Here is a 21,542-nt window from a genome sequence, read left to right as displayed (position 1 = left end):
GAATTGGGGGTGGGAGGAAGTAATCTCTATTTATGTGACAAACATTTAAGTCCAGTTTCCAAGTCTGTATAATGACTAAAGCAACGACCAGAAGAAATACCATTAGAAGTCTGTTTGAAAAGAGGAATGGCTGGGGAAGAGAGTCATATCCCAGGTGCTTTTAGGCACTAATTCATGATTAAAGACACAAGTGCCAGAGACCCCGGGATTATTTAAATATCCAAGTCCCAAAGGACTAAGTAAAAGAGATTTCTAAAACTGGAAAGGTTAAAGCACTGAATTTCCTTTTGATCCCAAAAGGTCATTGCTCTCACCATTGCCAGCAAACCATCATTGCTTTAGGGAAATCAAATTGCCTTCATCAGGAAATGCTGAGGGATATGTGATGAAATTTGATTATCCTGTTGGATTGGCAGCTTGCCTTTACCTGGGCTGAACCCAGCATGTAGAAGGGAAACGCACTCTTGAAAGAGAGGTCCTGATATTTCTTCATATTTTGTAGTTAGAAGAAAACAGTTCAGGGTCCATGTGTATTACCGTCTCCCAGTGTTTTCTGTCTCTATGTGGGTGTGTTTGTGAGCACATGTGTACACATCCCCGGTCTGAAAATACTGATAGAAAGGGGAGTGTGCAGGATTCCTGGTTATGAGTTTCTCAAACTTACCATGGAGTAACTGTTTGCTTTTGGATTAATGTGTTGTTTTGGAAAAGAAAAAATGAGAGTGGCTAATAGGAGGAGCTGCAACATTGACCTTTGTTTCCCAGCAGTGAGAGCAAAGAGGGCTTTGCTTCTTAGAACTCCAAAGATTACTGAAAGCAGAGGCAAAGGAGGGCGGGGTTGGGATACTGAAAAATAGCAGAGAAATAAAAGAAACTTTGGTACAGAAGTCTGGTACAGACTTTGGTACAGAATAGTTATGTGGCAATGATTTATGAAAATGATAAGGATAAAAAGAACCCACTAGGTCCCATGAAGAAGAACAGAAACAGGTAAAACGTTAACTTGTCACCAGAGGAAGGCTGGCTCAAGGTCATTCCTGGTAACTGGAATAAGAAAGCAACTCATTCATTCCTATGTTTCACTATCTACCTTCCTTTCTCTTCCCAACATTTAATCCTCAGTAAAGATAAAAAATGTTCCAAACATGGAGTGTGTAAATCTCAGGGGCTGTCCAGGGGCTTAATTCGCTCTCTCTGCTGACTTCATAACCTTGAGTGCACCTCTGAGTTGAGATCACAGAGACCTGTGCAGAGGCAACGTTTGGGGCTCAGGGAGGAGAAATCAATCTGCGAAACTTAAAACGAAGAGAACTTCTTTTGGGGGAGGGGTGGAATTAGGTTGTTATTTATTTTAATGGAAGAACTTAGGATTGAACCCAGGACTTTGTGCATGCTAAGCACGCACTTCACCACTGAGCTATACCCTCCCCACAGAAAACATTTTTACTAAATGAGTAATCAAAACTATAAATCAGCACAGTCAGACTCAATATTTATTTAAGAAAAAAAAAGAGAGGCTAGGTTTGCTGGCTAATCTTTCGTTGGCTTACTTGTGGGTCTGTGATCAGTGTTGTCAGGCAGCTGCACTCCCATGCTTTGTAAAAGATTAGAAGCAGGTCCTGCCAGTCCAGCTTGGGAACTATAGGATTCCAATATATTTGAAACCAGGTTCAGGTCTACATCCAGTGGCGTCATAACAGATCCTCCTGCACCAGAATCTTCCTCATCTGAATTGTTATTGGTAGTCTGGGATAGAGGTTCCTTATTCGTGGAGGGAAAAGAAAATCATGGGATAATATGCTATTAGGTTGGATGGTAGTTACAATAAAAAGATAACTAAGCAACAATGTAAAATGGAATTCCACATTAGAAAGGAAATTTGCTTCTTGGTAGAAAGTAAAAATGAAGTCTAATAATAAACAATGTAATTTAACACACATATTAAAATTTGGTCCCAAAGATTGTAACACATTTCTTCCTAAGAAAAGTTTCTACATATTAAATGGATTTCTTCCCTGTTTTGAAATAGCCCAAGGGAAATAACCAGGGTTAAGGACGTTCATTTATAGCTTGCCTTAGAGTTTTAAGAGAAATAAACAGAAAAATGAACATTTAAAAAAAAGACTCTAAAATTTTCTCTAAATGAAAAAAGCTAGATTTCCCTTTCCCCCCTGCAATGAAAAAACAAAATAAAAATCTGAGGCTTTGCAGAGTCCAACCACAAAGACTCTGAATTGGTACCTGAGTCCCTGATTTCACAGGCTAGGGAAAGGATTTGAAAGATTGCAGCTTAATCTATCTTTTGTATCTCTACTTAAAGTGTGGTCCCTGGACCAGCAGCATGTCTGTCACCTGGGAACTTGTTAGAAATGTAAAATCTCAGCCTTCACCTTAGATATACTTAACAAGAATCCATATTTTAACAAGATCTTTAGGTGATTCACATCCACATTAAAATTTAAGAAACATTGCTTTAGATAAATCTAATGCATGGTTTCTACGAGGTTTTGGCAATACTGAAAGTGATTTACAGTTTTAAATGAATTTAAGATGATCAAAGCAAGGGGAATAACATTAATTAAGGGCCCATTATGAGTTTAACTGTTGTCTCATTTGGATTCTCGTGTTCATTCTATGACATGAGGATTATTGGTTAATGGATACATCCACAGTGGATGGCTAAGCTGGATTTCAAACCCTGACCCATGAGACTCCAGGATCCATTCTCTTTCTATGTCTCTGTCTGTAGTTAGACAGTACTAGTATAAAAACTAGGGTAAAAACATGATGGAAGATGAATTCTAAATTTGGCTCTAAATAAGAGAAACATATAAAACAAATACTATTAAGACTTGAAAGTTACTTGGATATTTAATATCCTTTCTCTCTTTTTTAAAATCCATTTAAGTCATTAGCAGAAGTATGCAACTGCATACTAATCTGAACACAGCCATGACTTTTTATTTTAACTCCTGATAGATAACACAGAATAAATAATATAGTTAAGCCTATCTATGTTTAGGAAAATTAATAATCCTTCATCCTACCAGAGTTTGGAAAAAATTAGCATTCTTATTTATTTCAAATCAAAAAATCAAATTCATCATAAAAAATTATCACAGATCAAAAAGAAAAAAGAAAAACTAAGAGAAAATATGGTTTTAGCTATCCTTTGTAACAGACTCAAAAGGGAAAGAGGTTAAACACACATATACCATTTGCTTCTGGGTGGTGAAACTTTTGCCAATGCTGGTATGTGCCAGTTCCTGGTCCATCTGGGCCATGTATGACTTGAGATCATCAAGAGTTCCTTTTATAGACGCTTCTTCCCCAGGCTCCTGTGTTTCGAGATCCAAGTCATCATCACTATCTAAACATTCAGAGTCTTCCTCATCCACATCGTCGGAGTCTGACTCATGAAGCCTGGACCCTACACAGACCCCAACATAGAAAGCCATTTGGTAAATTTTTTTGGAGTGATTACACCTCTCAAAAGAATCAGAACATTATCTGCAGAAAAGGACTAACATAGATAGACAAACCACTTCAGAAAAATCCCCTCCAGAAAATGGTACTGACATACATTTGCAGAAAAGTACACTGGCTGAGCTGAAAGATTCAGCTTTTTAAAAAAAAAATGTGAATTCAATTAAAATATTTTACTTAAAAAAATTTAAAAACTACATAATACATGAATACATTTTTATGTAAACATGCAAGTTATACAGAATTATTGTCTCACATTTCACTCTCTTCCCACAGTTAAGCATCTTTTAACAGTTTGGTAGGTACCCAGACGTTTATCTATGCAATTCTCTGTATGTATATAATATGTATTTTTTTTACACAGATATACATATTGAACTATGGTTTTCTTTTCTCATTATTTATTTATCTTCGCGGTTCTTCGCTGTCAAAACATATAGATGGGCCTCATCCTTCACTAAGGCTGCGGAGTATAATATGGATGTACTATGATTTTTTTTTTGGTAAAATTATACTATAACCCAATTTTTTAATACTACAGTGTTGCAATCACCATCTTAGCATATGTATCTTTTTCATAAAGTAAATTCCTGGAAGTGAAATTGCTAAGTCAAAGGTTTTTAACATTCTAGAGTACCAAACTGCCTTGAGAAAAGACAACTTAACACTTCTATTCTACTCCCACAGTTAGACAATGCTCATTTCTCCAACCCTTGAGAAAACTGGCTTTTATCAACCTTTTAAATTTTTGCCAATATGATGGGCAAAAAAAAAAAAAAGTTCTTATTTTTATTTGCTTAGTAGAAACTGTTACTATTTTCAAATATTTATTGACTATATTTCTTCTTCAAGGCACTGCCTGTTTATATCCTTTGTTGATTTTTTTAAATTGGGCTGTTTGTCTTTTTATTATGAGTGTGCAAGTGCAATATGCCTAAAGGAGAAAAAGCAATATAGTGTGGGAGCCCAGGTAAAACCCATCTAAACACACAGCATTCATTCACTCAACAAATATTTAATGAGCAGCTACCATGTCAGGCACTAAGCAAGGCATCCTCCACAACAGGACAATAATTAATGGCTGAAAGCAACTCGAAATCAAGAAGAAAAAGCAAATGTTTTGACTTCCAGGAGATCCAATGCTCTAATGCTCTAGTAATCTCTACACAACTTCGTTTCAAAATGAAAATGAACATCACACTGCAACTCACCTAAAACTTTATCAAAATAATTAAAAAAGGAATCTGCATCAAAAGTGATTGGAGCCTCAGAAGGTTCTCTGTAAGATTAAAGGAAAAAGACAATTTATCCAAACATAACTTTGAAATTTTTTTCTACCAACTGGTGCCATTCTTAGGAACACTACTAGAGACAGACTCTCAAAAGGGACAGCAAGGAAAACTATAGTTTAAATTTTAAAAATCATTATTCTTACTCACCTTGTAGGGCAACAGAAATGGGAAAGATCAATGAAATAAAAGTAAAAATTGCACTTTGATTATACACATTTAACTTATGCTGATTTAGGGATCTGCCCACCCTCCACTTCCCACAAGATAGATCTAGCATTAGCTAAAGAAGTTATTTATCCAAGGTAATTTACATAAAGTCTATCTTTTAAAAATAAATAAGAACAAACCTTTCATTATTCCTGCTTTCTTAAAGAGAATGCTGAATGTAAATTTTAATCTTCTCATGAGGCGAAAGGGCATCAACACTACAGAAGATACATTCGTTGTACAAGTAACAATTCTATCTACCTTTTTTCCCTATTACTTGCCAAATGTCACATCTTCTTTCTTTTGTTATTATTTCTTCCTCTGATAAACCCTTTTATCCTTCTCTTTTCAGTTTGAAGCTTCCAATCTGCTTGGGGGTAGGAGATCAGAAACCTGAGCCTGGTGAGAGCTAGATGGTAAGAGTCCATCAGGTTCTGAGTAAAAATTTCCAGAGTAAAGTACATGGTTGCCCTGAACAGCTCTAGGAAAGTGGCCTTTAGATCTTTTGAGTGGTCTCTCTGGCTTACTTCAAAGGATCATATGGATCAGGTTACTAGCAATCTGACTCTAGATAAGTTATCATAGTATCAGGCACCAAAAGAGGAAAACAAAGCAGTAAAAATCACTTACTACAAAAAAATGAATAAATAATTAAAAAGAAAACAGAAAGAGAGAACTGGCAGTGACTGGACAACTTCAACATATGGGCTGTAACTATGTAGATGTTTATACTTTAACACAAATTACCGAGGCAGCTCTGCTCCTTTGTGTGTTGAGACTTTGGATATGAAAGCTTTCATGCTCTCTGAGACTTGAGTTAAGTCATAGTTTTCCTTCTGCCCCTTGGAAATGGGCTCTGGTTCTTTTTTGCCAGCAGCTTCCTGCAGCAGCTGGTCCAGCTGATCTGGTGAGAGCTCTAACCACTGGTCATCTGAAAAAGAAGCACAATACTGCCATACTATACTCACATGATGACTACTCTCAGGAGAGGGCCCTCTGAGACTTAGTGGAACGTTTCAGTTCTTTCAAACCTTCTGCTCTATCCTGGTCCATCACTTACCATCTTCTGGGGGAAGATTAGCTTCTTCTTTCTTAAGCTCTTCTATATCAAATGGTATTGTCTGTAATAACGTTAAGATTTCTTCACCTGGGCTCATAGCAAGAGAGCTACAAAAAAATAAAGGACATGGGCATTTAATAAGAGAGCTTAGAATAATAACTACAAAAACATAGTATTTTAAAGTTGGAAGGGATTATCCAGCCTAATTTGTTTTTAAACATTGGTTTTAGGATACAGAACTCTTTTTCTCAAAATTTCACCAGGAACTCCAAAATATAAAAGAGCTCCAAGAAAAACTGCTTTGTACAGGAAAGGAAACCATCAAAATGAAAATGCTACCTATAGAATGGAAGAAAATATTCGTTAACCATATATATGACACAGGGTTAATATCCAAAACATATAAAGAACTCATATAACTAAACAGCGAAAACAAACAAACAAACAAACAAACTCTAAGCACTCTGATTCAAAAATGGGCAGAGGAACTGAAAAGACATTTTTCCAAAGAAGACATACAAATGACTATAAAATGTGCTCAGTATCAACTAATCATCATGGATGCAAATAAAAACCACAATGAGTTATCACCTCACACCTGTCAAAATGGCTATCATCAAAAAGACAAGAGAGAACAAGTGTTGGCAAGGATGTGGACCAGTCCACCTTGTGCACTGTTGGTGAGAATGCAAATTGGTGCAGCCACTGTGGAAAACGTTATAGAGGTTCTTCGAAAAATTAAAAATAGGACTACCATATGATCTAGCAATTGCACTTCCGGGTATCTATCCAAAGAAAATGAAAACAGGATCTCAAAGAGCGATCTGTACTCTCATTTCACTGCAACATTATTCACAATAGCCAAGATATGGAAACAACCTAAGTATCCATCAATATAAATGGATAAGGATACACACACACCCACCCACACACACACACACACACACACACACAATGAAGTATTATTCAGCCATGAGAAAGAAATCCTACCATTTGTAGCAACATGGACCTTGAGGACACTATGCTAAATGGAATAAGCTAGACAGAGAAAGTTAAATAGTGCAAGGTATCACTTATATGTGGAATCTAAAAAACAAAACAAAACAAAACAGAACAGTCAAACTCATAGAAACAGAGAATAGAAAAGTGGCTGCCGGGACTAGAGGGAAGGAAATAGGGAGAGGTTGGTAAGAGGGTATAAATTTTCAGCTAGCAGATAAATATGGTCAGAGGATCCAATGTAAAACATGGTTACTAGAGTTGATAACATTGTATTACATAATTAAAATCTGCTAACGGAGTGAAAATTAAATGTTCACATACACACACACACACATACACACACACACACACGATACATATGTGAGGTGATGAGCCTGCTAATTAACTAGGTGGTGGGAATCTTTTCATAACATACAGGTATATTCGATGACTATGATGACACTGTAAATACCTTAGAACTTTGTCAATGATATCTCAATAAAGCTAAAAACAAACTGAAAGACTGCTTCACTTGAAATGGAGGCTAGAGATTAGAGTTCTCTCAGTTAACTTTGCTTCATGCAGTCTTCAAAGAACACTTTATTAGACAAATGCGTGGCATTTGAGATGCTGGCAAAATGGCTGGGGTTCAAAACCAGATCAGTCTGACAAAAGAAAAAAAAGAAACAAAAAGCCTAACGACAAACAAAAACCACACTCACATACAACCTGGGACCTTTTGAATCTTAGCATATACAAAGCTACTTCTTTCATGTTATTTAATAGCTTTACATATCTCAAATTCAATTTTGCAAACATAAATTGAGTTTTTTCTAACACTCAAATTCTGACTCTTGATTCTTCAGCCCAGTAAGACATGCTGCTTGAGCTCCACTCCCCTTGTGCCATAGTGACTAAAAGTGCTCTCAGGGGACAAGTCAGACAAATGTACCTTACCCACTGTGATCTTCTTTCAAGGGTCCTGTTCCCTCTAATTTTTGCCTTCTTTTGTTGTTCTCCAGTGTCTTCAAATAATTTTTTTTTAATATTCTGTTCAGTTTATCTTTGTAATTAGCAGGGGGTTAGTCTGATATGTTACTCCATCATTCCCAGAAAAGAAACTCAATTTAATCAGATTTTAAAGCGGTGCTATTTCCTTCCAAACCTGTGTTCATTTCTTTCTCCCCACAGAAAATGTATGGCAGGCTAGAATGAGACTTGATTTGGAGGCTGAATGCCTGCTTCATCCTGTGTTTCAGATTCACCTATAATAGCTAAACACAGCCCAGAACTCCCATAGGAATTTAAGCACATGGCTCAAAACCAGACTGCCTGAGTTCAAATCCTAGGTCTGTCACTTATTAGCTGTGTAACCTTTGGCAAATTACTTATCTCTCTTGGCCTCAGCCTCTCACTTGTAAATATGGGTGTTGGTGTTGGTGGTGGTGGTGGTGGTGGCTACCAGTGCCAGCAATCTTCTGTATCAACACTTCCTCTCTCTCAACCCCAGCTCCTTCAGGAGTCATGATCCTTTCCATTAACTGTTTAAATTTGGAAACTCCAACTTCTGCCACTCTCAAGAGCAAGTAACCCCTTAACTTCTGGCAAGTCATCACTCTGCTGCCATGTTCGGGTAGTGATAAACTCACCTTTCTGGCCTGTTTACGCAGAGTTGGAAGTAGTTCTTCGCCATTTCTAACCTTTCCTGGTACTGAGCTGAACCTCCTATCAGTCCCTAAAAAAGTAATAATGCCTATCAGAACATTATATACACGGTATCTTTAACATAACCTGCTCACCAGCAACTCTAAGGGAGGCAGCGTATGATATAAGATATTGTTCAGGAATCATGAGGCCTGAGTCCGAGTTCCTGTTCTCTCATTGATGTCTCTGGGCTCCAGTTTCTTCAAATAAGGGGATGAGGTTAGATGTAGTGGTCCCTAATCCTCTTCACCATTAAGATCCTTTTTCCAATTTGGAAAGTTTTCAACCATTTTCTACTATTTAACTAGTTATTAAGAAGTAACTGACTAACTAGTAATTAACTTATAAAACAAAGTACAAATAGAGCCAAAAAATAGCATAATCCCACCTTAACTATCATTTCTGTCTTTCATATACATGTTTATAGTGGCATTCACACTTAATATTTTACATTCTTTTAAAAATATACTATAATATAAGCACTTTTCCATACTGCTACACAGTCTTTAAAATCATCATATTCTTTTTTTAACATTTTTTATTGATTTACAATCATTTTACAATGTTGTATCAAATTTCAGTGTAGAGCACAATTTTTCAGTTATACATGAACATATATAAAATTGTCACATTGTTTTCTCTATGAGCTACCATAAGATCTTGTATATATTTCCCTGTGCTATACAGTATAATCTTGTTTATCTATTCTACATTTTGAAATCCCAGTCTGTCCCTTCCCACTCCCCACCCCCTTGGCAACCACAAGTTTGTCTTCTATGTCTATCAGTCTGTTTCTGAAAATCATCATATTCTTAACGATTTTTCTACTTCTTGGATGTTTCCTTAAAATTGATTATTCAAAGTGAGGGTTCCAAGTTTGAACCCTTCTACAGCTCTTGGAACTGGACTATCCAATTACTTCCCAGTTAAGGTTCTACCTATTGCAATGTTATCAGCAATGTATAGGTGTATTATTTTCACTATATTCTCAACAGCACTGAATATCATTAATACCCGTTTTACGTAAGTGAAAAACAGTCTTTATTATTGTGTTCATGTGCATATCTTTACTACTTGTGAGAGTGAGTATTTTAAATTTAGAAATTTACAATTGTCTTTTTGTAATTTTTTTTAATATCTTAAACTGCAAATTTTTTTTTTAATTGAAGTATAGTCAGTTTAAAATGTGTTAATTTCTGGTGTACAGCATAGTGTTTCAGTTATACATATATATATATACCTTTTCAGATTCTTTTTCATTATAGTTTATTAGAAGATATTGAGTATCGTCCCCTGTGCTATGCAGTAGGACACTGTTGTTTATTTATTTTATATATAGTATTTAGTATCTGCAAATCTCAAACTCCCAATTTATCCCTCCACATTTCCTTTTTCCCCTGGTAACCATAAGTTTGTTTTCTATGTCTGTGAGTCTGTTAAACCACAAATTTTACATTCCAGTGAAGCAACAAGTAATAACAAATCAATGAACAAAGTGCATACCTGAAAATCAGTTCCTTAAGAGAAAATTAGAACTGTTTATGATCAGTTAATATTAAAAGAATGTTCACTTCAGTGATGGTTTTTTTTTTCTTCTTGTAATTTTTTAAATTCATGCGTTTGCTAATTTTTCTATTTGGTGTCTTCATATTTGCTTTATAGATTTTTGCAAGTTGTTCATCTGATACAAATAATAACTTCTGTCACTTTATACAGATGTTACTAATTTCTCTAAAATACTGGAAACAGTTCATAGACATTCCCTCATTACCATCGAACTAGGATGGCCCCTTTTAACTTTAGTTCCTACAATTATATTACACATTAAATATGGACCATAGAACTTTATTTTTTTTTTTAATTGAAGTATAGTTGATTTACAATGTTATGTTAATTTCTAGACCACAGAACTTTAAATCACTGGCCTGATTTTCCCTGGATTGTACAATTTTAAAAATGCATTGTAAGTCCTACCTTAAAGTAATCATTCTTTTTCAGACTTTCAAGGAAGCCAGCCCAGAGTGGGGAGGTAATCACATGGGATTTCTTGGAGTCAGAAAAATGTGGACTACATTTGGAGCATAAGATCTCAAATCCATGAGCCTATGTGGAAAAGACAAAATATTTATTATTAGGTTACCTTCTTTCCATTTAACCACACTAAACTAAAAACTAGGTGACCAGACACATGGGCATGTGAACGTTTATAGCACTATTCTAATTTTATGAAAAAAAATGTGACTTTATTTCCAAGTTTCTTAATCTCTGTAGAATACCAAACAATTATACAGGGGAAGCAAATAATACAAAACAAAGATTCTTATTCTCTACAGAGAGATTTCTTCCCTCACTGATTTAAAAAACTAGAAATTTAAACTTATTTCTTATTTGCTTAAAAAAGCTTTGCAAAGGGTTTCTTGCTTAACAGAAATTATAAATGAATTAAGCGTAGTCTCAGGCATAGTAAAGGGAGGGAATCACTTCATTTTGAGAGTCCTTTGGTTAAAAAATATAATGCACGTGGAAAATACTTCCAACAGGGGGCTTCCCTAATCACTCTAGAGAAAACTACTGTTATAATTTCTTGCATATCCTTTCAGAAGTAATCTATGCACTCAAGCAGATGTGTGTGTTTGCATTTGTGTATCCTCCTCCTCCATCCCTCTGTCACTAAATGGCAATATACACACTGCTCCAAACTTTGCATTTTCATTTAGTGATGCCCTGGAAATCATTTCATATGGACATATATAAATTTCTCCATTTCACTTCATGGACAGACCATAATTTATCAAACTAGTCCCCTACTAATAGACATTAGGTAGTTTCCAATCTTTTGCTACTATAAACAATGCTGCCATGAGTATCCTCGAATGCCTTTGTGGACAAGTAAAATATATGGAGGATAAATTCCTAGAAGTGAAAATGCTGAGCAAAGGATTTGTGCATTTTAAATGTTGATGCACGGTGACAAACTGTTCTAAGAGATTGAATCAACTTATACTCCTGTCAAAAATGTTTGAGGGCATTTCTTTATGTATTTTTATTAACCCAGTATATATATAAAACTTCTGGATACTTGCCAATCAAAAGGTGAAAAATACTATTTTGTAACTTTAAATTGCATTTCTTTTATTATGAGCAAGGGCCAATGTTTTTCATACATTTAAATTAAAATCAGTTGTATTTCCTTTTCTGTGGACTATCTGTTCATGGTTTCTGATCATTTTTTGATTGACTAGTACTATTTTTTTTTCATATTGAGCTGTAGGATTGCTGTATGTTAGAGAAATCAACTTTGTACCATTTAAATTGCAAATATAGTATTTTCTCCAGGTTTACTGTCTTTTGACTATACTTATGGGGTTTTTTTCCCCACAGAAATGCTTAATTTTTATATAATCAAATTCATCAATCTTTTCTTTTATAGTTTCTAGGCTCAAGTTTTGCTTAGAAAGGACTTTCCTACTCAGATTTCCAAAAGTTTCCTATGTTTCCTTTCAAATTTCATGGTTTCAAGTTTTTCAGTTCATTAGTTGGTCCAAGTGGAATTTATTTTGGTATTGGTGTGAGGAAACCAATTTTAATTTTTCAGATGGCTTCACAGTCCTATCATCATTTACTGAATAGTCCACTTTTCCTTCTTAATTGAAATGCCATGTTTCACATTAATACAGCATATTTCTAGATTTCTGTGCTGTGTCATTATTCTGCTAAGAGCCCTTTAACATACAGGAAGAAAATAAAATTTTCTGGTTCAACATTACCAGCTTCATGCCCAGTTCATGCGCTCGGTACTGGGGATGAGATGGAGGAGGCAGCCTGTAACAACTCCGCCGGTCTGGCACAAACCTTTGTTGCACCAACTGCGCATACAGACATTTAGTGAAAGTGACCTGGACATGGGGACACAAACTATGTGAGTCTTTTCCCAAAATAAAAAATTTGACTGTCATTTCATAGCTAATAACAATAACTTCATTTATGAGCTTCATATTCATATAAATGGAAAAAGGACCCACCTACTCACTGCCTACATTTTCTAGTAACAATCTTATCAAGATGTAATGCATATGCCATAAAATTCACCTTCATTGTCCATTTTTTAGTTATCACCAGGATGATTCCTATCATTAGTTACATTACATGGCAATGATGATAAAGAATAATTCTTAATTCTCTGGGAGAAATGAAATATTTTACTATTAAGAAGGATGTAATTACTCAAATAGGGAAAATATGGTTAGAAATAGCTAGGAAACATTGAGATACAAAATAGGGAGTCAGGTCTCTTACAACCTTCCTCCCCTGGATAAGAGAAAAGAAAAAAAGAAAAAAAGTACATTAACTTGCTATGAGGAAACAGAATATTTCCAATATTTTCCCAGTGAACAATTAAAATAATGTTCAATTCTCTTTCTAGTGAGGGAAACTAGATGACCAAGAGACATATCTTACCGATGTCATTATTCGTGTTTCAGGCAAGAATGTCTTGAAAACACGACAGGCTCGCAGGTCAGTAGGGTCCCGGAGGTAAAATGCCTGGACTCCTGCAGCCACCAACCTGGGGCGCTGCTTCAGCACTGCAGCAATGCCGGCTGGAAGGAAGCAGTGCGCCTGATGGAGGGAGGCTTTAATTTTTTCTGGGTATCTGTGGCAGGTAACAGAATTATTTTTATTTTATGATATGCAAATATCTAGGATTCCTATACCATTTACTTCCATCTTAACATTTTACCTTGTCTTGGCTCATTAAAAGTAAGACAGAAAGAGTGACAAGAGAGGTGAAGATAGAGATGCTGTTTACACTAAAGACTACAAGAAGGAAGAGAAAGAGAAAAAGTGGGAAGAAATGGAAAATAAAAAACAGGGATTAAGGTGGTCCCATAAAAACAAAATGAAAACACTACTATACTTTGGAAATAAAATCAGAATTTATTCTCCTAAAAAAATGGTACACATTATACTGAGGCAAAGCTAAAAGAGATTTTTAATACTGTTAAGATACTGTTAATGGTGCTAAACATTTACTAGGTACCCAAATTTGAATGGCTGGACAAGGAGGGTATGGCTCAAGGGGTAGAGTACATGATTAGCATGCACAAGGTCCTAGGTTCAATCCCTAGGAGCTCCTCTAAAAGTAAATAAATAAATAAACCTAATTACCACCCCCAAAATTTTTTTAAAAAAATTTGCCAATAGCTGAACAAATATGTTATTAGACTAAGACATTCTCTTCTGAATAGAGCCTAAAGAGTTCCATGTAGGTCAAATAATCCCACATATAGGCGCAGACCCACATATAAAGCCTGAAAACATTGTGCCCACTTAGGTTTTCTATCTAAAGGTCTGAAAATTCTTATCTATGGATATACATAATACTTAGCCACAATGTCTATGGTAAATAAATGCAAAAATGTTGAGAGGATAATATTTTTAAATGGGAATTAAAAAGGTACCCGTTTCTTGGTTTTAAAACGTTAAGTTTAATTTGTTGGTCAATTTCATGAAGGATGAAGACAGAATGAAAATTACCACTAATCTAGGTGAAAGAAATTCTAGACCCACCCAAAGACTTGCTATACTAAATCAAAAGGCTCCTTAGTTAGCAATGAGTGTTTATTTTCATACCCTCTGATGCGTCTATTCACAGCAGCTCGTATGGATTCTGAAGCCAAAATTTTTTCTGGGTGTGTTGAGATTATATTCAATGCTTGAGATATTGTTGGGGGTGTGGTGGGTAACCAGGGTACTGCTCCAGGTTTCTTTGGTGCAGGGATAATGCACAACTCCCCATGGTGAAAAAATACCTGCAAAATGGTATGTTTTAGTTTTCATACTAGGCACTAACAAAGTCTAGGTACATACGAAAAATGCTGCAACATGATTTTACCTCTGTAAATTTTCCAAACTTGGATATACTTACCCTATTGGCACTATTATCAGGATCCAACCATTTAGGGAGAAAGTCAGCAGCTTCTATTAACAAGAATTCACCATCATTGTCTTCAATCCTAATGAAAAAAAGTTCCAGCTTTGTATTCAAAAAAGCACATATTTGCTAATAATCAAAACAGATTTGTTCTAATAGATTTTCTGCTTCATCTTAGTAAATAATACGAGTATGTATTATTGTAGATTTCTATAATAAAACAAAATATTTAAGATACCATTAAGCACTGAAGGAGACTGTAAGATTGTAAGGAGGGGTTGGAGGGCAATAAGGTGAGAAAAATAAGAATATAAATAAGTAACAGTGGACAAAAATGAGAAAAATATACAAAGTACTATATGGTTTCAGAAGGAGAAAAAAATTACACATAGCCAAGATTAGAAAAGCCTTATGGAGGAATTATTATTTGGGCCTTGAAAGATAATTTTGTTTTGCCTCATTTGCATCACTTTTTAAAAATTTAACTTTCTGAGGGTACAGTCACATGGTTAAAATGTCTAAAAAAATACATAAAAAGTTACACAATGAAAAAGTCTCCTTCCTACTTTTCTATCTAAACGCCCAGCTCCTCCACCATTGTTATTTCTTGTTGATCCTTCTAGAGTTTCCCTCTGTATAATGTAGCAAATAGGAACATAAATTATTTTTTTCCTCTTGTCACACCAAATGCAGCATATTATATATACTGTTCTATAGTTTTTCACTTTTAATGGATGGAGATACAACATGTGGAGAAAAGGAGAGATGTTCTCGGGAGAGGGAACAGCATAAGCAAAACCATGGAGGTGGCACTTTAAGGCAGATATCTGAAGAATGATAACTAGTAAAGAACAAGACTAGAAAAGCACAGTTATATCATTTTGAGAAGAGCTTTCAATGTTGGCAGAATCAAAGAGAATGAGTTTAGTTTTGTAGACAAAAAGAATGAAAGGTTTTAGAGCAGGGTAGTAAAATGGTTAGGGCTCTACTTTAGGAATACTAATCTGGCAGAGACATAGAGGAAAAGCTTTTTTCTTTTTCTAAATTTGTTTTAAACAAGTTGATGCCTATTAAAGAGCTTTAGAGGCCTAATATGTAGATAGGAACCATTATTTTATATATATATAATACCAGAATCAGCACATGAAAGGTATTGCCTTCTCCTTATTTTTCTTGTAAAGACAGAAACTAATATTTCTGTGTATCCTCATTTGAAATTCTATCATTTATTAAGAAATTACTGCTACCTATTTTTAGGTGTGGTAACAGTAGAAGCAGTTCTTATCTCAGATTTACATCCTGAAGTATTTGAAGATCAAATGGTATAGTACTGGAGATTTTCTTTAAAATAATCTTGCTATGTGATGGGGGAGTAGGGGAAGGAAGTAAATGGAATAATCACTATGAGTTGATAATTACTGAACCAGGGTGATTAGTACATGAGGGTTTATTCTCTTTACTTTTATTTATTCTCTCTACTTTTGAAATTTTGATATAATAATAAGTTTCCAAAGTTGCTGTTGTTTTTTTCTTTTTGTTCTGCTGGGGAAAAGATTGAGTGGGTAGAAGACCAGAATTTGGGGCCTGAAGAGGACAACTAGGACATGCATTAAGTGGGTAAATTGCCCTCTGCTGGCAAAACTTGGGAATTTCAGAGAATTATCAGTTCCTATTTTAAAATTTGAAAGAGAATACACTATTGCCTACTTTGCTTCTTATCTATACAGCTGTTCACTGATTTCTCTTTAAATTTCTTCTGTATGTGGTTTCGTGAAAAATTTATCTATGGTATAATAAGGTAAGACACAATAAAGAAATCTGTGAAATGTGTATATGTATATATGAATGAATTTTTTTTAAAGATTCGTAAGAAATTTGATGGTGATTACTTTTGAGAAGTCAGAGCAGTACAACCTTTTGTATTGTTTGAATTTTATTTACCATGTGTATTTGTTCTCTCATAACAGGCATAAAAAAAGAGAAAACCTAAAATAAGCAAGTTTATTCAAATTTTTTTGGAAGTTGAATGCCCAAGTGATATTTTAATCCCTCCTCAAAAAAAGGAAGTCACAAGAGAAAAGGAAGAAAATACAGAAATCACTTTTGAAATCTATGTCCCAAATTTGTACAGTTTCCACCAGACTACAGAAAAAAATATTACTAAGTGGGAAAAAATGTCAGTTTTAATAACAGAATTCCTTCAAAACTATTAAAATAACTATAATACCTTGCTACTAACTCTGGAAATTCCTTGGTAATTCGTTTTACTATATAAACAATAAACCATTCATCCTCAATGTTATCCCCAAACTTTGTCATGCCAAACATATGAGCAGGAACATCTCCTAAAAACAAGAGAAAAGCAATCATATAACCAAATAAACTTATCAGAGCAAATAAAAATACAAGCAATTATTCAATTAAACAAACATTCATTGACTGCCTATACTCTAGGTACTATACTGGAAGTTGGGGATGCAATCCAAAACAAGATACAAGAAGCCTACTCTGGGCAGCTTAGGGATTAGATGACAGGAAACAGACAACCAAGCATCTCAAAACAAGATGATCAACAGAGGTATGCACTGAGGACAATGTGAATATCAAGTATGTGCTATCTGAGCTATGCTTATCTGGAGGAATGACCAGAAGTAGGCTTTCCAGAAAGAGAGAACAGCATGTGCAAAGGCACAGAGGCATGACAGACAATGGAGTATTTTGGGGATATCAGCATAATTTTCAAACAAGTGCATTGTCCAAAAATATGTAGAACTCAAACAATACACTCTGAAATAGCCAATGGTTCAAAGGAGAAATCACAAGGGAAATTAGAAAACATCCTGAGACAAATGAAAACAGAAACACAACATACCAAATGTGTGAGATACAGTGAAAGCAGTGCTAAGAGGAGGTTCATAGTTATAAAAAAATCTCAAATCAAAAACCTAACTTTATTCCTTAAAAAACAAGAAAAAGAACAAACTAAACCCAAAGTTAGAGGAAGGAAATAATGAAGATTGGAGCAGAGATAAATGAAATAGAGAACAGCAAAATAGAAACAAATTAACAAAACTGAGTTGGTTTATTGAAAAGATCAACAAGATTGACAAAATATTAGAGTAACTAAAAAAGGAGAGAAGACCCAAATAACTAAAATCAGAAATGAAAGAAGGGATATTATACCTATGCCACAGAAATAAAATGGACTATCAGCGAACACTATGAACAATTGTATACCAACACACTGGATAACCTATAAGAAATGTATAAATTCCTCAAAACACACAACCTATCAAGACTGGATCATGCAGAAATAGGAAATCTGAACAGATCTATAAGAAGTAAGGACACTGAATTAATAGTCAGGAACTTCCCAACAACAAAAAAGCCCAGGACCAGATGAGTTCACTAGAGAATGCTACCAAACATTTAAAGAAGAATTAACATCAGTTCTCCTTAAACTCATACAAAGAAAAAGTAAACATTCCAAGCTCATTTTATGAGGCCAGCATTACCCTAATACTAAAGCCAGAAAAAGACACAAGAAAACTACAGACCAATACCCGTGGTGAATGATGATGCAGAAATCCTCAACAAAACACTAGCAAACTGAACTCAGCAACACATTAAAAGGACTGTACATCATGACCAAGTGGGATTTATCCTTAAAATGCAAGGATGATTTGACATATGAAAACCAACCAATGTAATAAATCAGATTAACAGAATGGAGGTCAACCAGGTGTAATGTGGAGTGTCTCAAGAGCTGCCATGGCAAAACAAACAAAACAAAACAAACAAAAAAACCAGGTGGGAAGAACAGCCCAGCTAACTCTTCTTCCTACTCTAAATCTCCCAAGTTTCTTCAACCAGCGAACCTCCAATTAGAACCTCCAATACTTTATATATTAAACTTCAATTCAAATTTCATCCAGAAGCAATGTGGAACTGTTGAAGGATGTTAGGCAGGAGAGTGACCTGATCAAATTTGTATTTTACAAAAGTAACTGGAAACAGTGTGAGGAACTGGAGACACTGGAACCAGACAGGTTGGCTAGGTGGCTACTGTAGTCTTCTAGATGAAGAGATCAAGAGAGCCTAGACTGCAGCCAAACAGATGTAGAGAAGGGGTCATATTTTAGGAGTAGTCACACTAGGATTTAGTGCCTGACTGATCATGGTGAAGTGAGGAGTTGAATATGATTCTGAAACACTAGCAAGCTTGATAACTAGGTGGATAGCAATGCCATTGAGCAAGACAAGAAAACACCATGTAAAAATGACTTAACAGAAGAAAGATAAGGAATTGGTTTTACATGTGCTGTGCTAACATGACAGTGTTCTTGCCAATAAATATCACGTGTTTCAGTGATTAGGAGTTCAATAAAATTAACAGTAAGGAAGACATCTGGCAACTGCTAGCCAAAAGATAACAGATAAGTCCTAAATCGAGAGCTAGAACGATGGTATCTCAAGATGCCAGGCTCCTGATCTGAAACAAGCCCCCACATAAGTCACTGCATGAATAGAGCCTTGGTCACCAATAGATGATTCATTTTAGTACACTTATAAGATAGGACAAAGTGGCATTTTTGGCCAGAAGTCAGATTTCAAGCACCGACAACACAGGGAAGTAGTGAAAGAATCTTAAAATGCTTCTGAGGGGAGAATTATGGTCGGTTAGCCCAATTATTTCTCTTTATAAGCCAGGCAGAGCCACTCTTAGATCCTTCTCAAAACAACTATGCAAAACAAGGCAGCCTAACAAACACATTGTCAAGACTGAGGAATACAGAGTAACAGCTAAAGGAACTCTGGTTAAGGAAACCAGACGTCTGAACCTGTTTAGTATCGGTACCTAGATACATCATGGTATAGTAAATTAATTAAAGTTCAAAAGATAAAGCCATGGTTTAATAATGTTGAGTATATATTAGTTCCTAAGGTAATGACTATTAGAAAGTTTTTATCAATATGAATTTTAAAAAAATTTTAAGCTTAAGGGCTTAACTGAGTATAGACAAACATCACTAATCTAAGAAGTTCAGGATGTAAGTCTCCTGACAACACTGAATGAACTATAGACTATTACACACCTCTGTTGTCAGAATGACATTACCAGTCACACATATCAAATGAAAATAAGCAAAAGAGCCTTACCTTTCCCCGGTTTATATTTAAGATTGAAAGGCTGATTCTGCCAGATATAGGGGACCAGCATAGGTGCAAACTGGGTCATTATCTTCTCAATATACTTTTGAAGAATCTCTTTGTGTTCCTCTGGGTCCCTTGGTTCATCTGGTATCAGGAACAGGCGGTACTCTACAGTGTCTTCCACTGTAGCAAGCTTCATATTTTCCTCCATTCTTCCTTGATAACTACATTGAAAGTGTCAATAATATAAGTGATATAGAATAACGTAGAAGTAATATCCTATTCCCTGAACTATCCTAGGCAATTTAATTAACGTTGTTTTTCAAAATTCAGTTATCCACATATGATCATCATGATTTTTGCCTTGACCACATATCAACTATGGTAACATTTCTTTAACATTGTTTTAATGACATTTTTATACTTACAATTTTATTAAAGGAACTTTTGATATAATACAGTAAATGGAAATCCAGTACATTCCCAAATTAACTAATACGTATTTAAGAATTAAAAATGTTTGCCCTTGCACTGGTGTGCCACACTTTAAGAAACACTGCAGTAACATCTTCTGTTGAGATACTATCAAAAGTCCCAGTTCTGCAATTAGTCCGAGTTGCCTCAATTTGGGCATTTCACTTTCTCTTTCTGAGCTTTTTTTCCTTAACTGTAGAAAAAGAGTTACTCTCTCATCTCTAAAATCCTTCTCTAATTTAAATTTTTTTAATGGAGGTACTGGGGATTAAACCCAGGACCTCAGGCGTGCTAAGCACACACTCTACCACTGAGCTATACCCACCCTCCTTGAGTCTTTATTATTTAAACACTCTTTAAGAAAGATTGCCCTTACTCTGCAGAATTTAAATCTTTCCCATTGCATGGCATAGGGGACTTCAAAACTACAAAACATTCATGTCCTACCATTTCACCCCAAAATAACCTGCCCATGGTTCTTGACCCTACAACTATCTGTCCTAAATTCTTCCCCTTTTCCGATGTCAGGGGGTATAGCTCTGGTACCATAGGAGGTGGAAAATATCTATTCACCAGGGGTTCCCCCTACAAACAAAAGTGCTAGCTTACTACTGCTGCCAGATGAAGCTTGGTAAAGGAAGACACTACATTGGAGGGTCCCCTCTAAGGCTGCGATTGCCTTACTTGGTTTTCGATGGGATTAATAAAACGAGGTCGAAAGGAATTTATATCTTCCATCCAGACCCTCACTCACTACAATCTGTCCAAACCATCATTTGGCCTACCAACACAGATAGACATAATAACGCTACCCACCCACCCCATAATGCCAAGCACACATTGTTAAGAATTAGTGCCAGAACTGGAAAGGACTTTGAGATCACCCCGTCTAATTCCTCACTGTACACTTGAGAAAACTGGGGGCACAAGAGAAGCGAAAAAGCAGCAGAGGCCCCACCTGGAGTCTAGCGCTTTTTACTCAGACTAGGCTCTCTCCATGCAACAAAATGAGCCAATTCCGCTCACGGCTCTGGGGCCTGGGCCTCTCCGGCGCGTTTCTGTTGCGGTACTTTCCTCAGCTGCCTTTCCTACCTCGTGAGCAGGTCGGGAGCTGCCAGCAGCAGCCAAAGCGTGCCTCGGGCTGGGTCCACACGCTTGTCTGGGACCCGAGGCCGACGGAAACTCTGAAAGTCAGAAACCGGCTCAGCCCCGGAACCGCAGGCGTCGTCACTGCTGCGCGTCGGCGGGAGCA

At 35.9% G+C, this 21,542-nt stretch overlaps 1 protein-coding gene across 2 annotated transcripts; it reads right to left on the bottom strand.

Moving 5' to 3' along the window:
* Positions 1-1,471: 1,471 nt before the first annotated feature.
* On the bottom strand, positions 1,472-21,532 carry ECD (ecdysoneless cell cycle regulator). Of its 2 annotated transcripts, none has more exons than XM_010984167.3 (14): positions 21,383-21,532; positions 19,823-20,040; positions 16,890-17,007; positions 14,657-14,744; positions 14,362-14,540; positions 13,189-13,381; positions 12,498-12,626; positions 10,705-10,833; positions 8,676-8,761; positions 6,046-6,152; positions 5,733-5,916; positions 4,698-4,765; positions 3,216-3,430; positions 1,472-1,761 (listed from the first exon to the last, which is right to left on the bottom strand). In XM_010984167.3, exons 2-14 carry the CDS (start codon positions 20,025-20,027, stop codon positions 1,531-1,533), a joined length of 1,932 nt encoding a protein of 643 aa, XP_010982469.3. In that variant the 5' UTR covers positions 20,028-20,040; positions 21,383-21,532; the 3' UTR covers positions 1,472-1,530. The 2 variants fall into 2 exon arrangements, with proteins under 2 accessions (XP_010982469.3, XP_010982468.1); XM_010984166.3 differs by having other exon boundaries at positions 21,249-21,512.
* Between the last annotated feature and the right edge of the window lie 10 nt (positions 21,533-21,542).

The sequence above is a fragment of the Camelus dromedarius genome, chromosome 8 (assembly GCF_036321535.1).
Source record: "Camelus dromedarius isolate mCamDro1 chromosome 8, mCamDro1.pat, whole genome shotgun sequence".
NCBI lineage: Eukaryota > Metazoa > Chordata > Mammalia > Artiodactyla > Camelidae > Camelus > Camelus dromedarius.
Note: the sequence above shows the minus strand (reverse complement) of the source record. Positions and strands in the feature narration are given on the sequence as shown.

Coding starts and splice junctions, on each gene's coding strand:
- ECD (XM_010984167.3), bottom strand. CDS start 20,027: ATGGAGGAAAATATGAAGCTTGCTACAGTGGAAGACACTGTAGAGTAC. Junction 3,431..4,697: donor TTATTTTGATAAAGTTTTAG/GTGAGTTGCAGT, acceptor GGGTCTGTGTAG/GGTCCAGGCTTCATGAGTCA. Junction 1,762..3,215: donor TCACCACCCAGAAGCAAATG/GTATATGTGTGT, acceptor TCCACGAATAAG/GAACCTCTATCCCAGACTAC.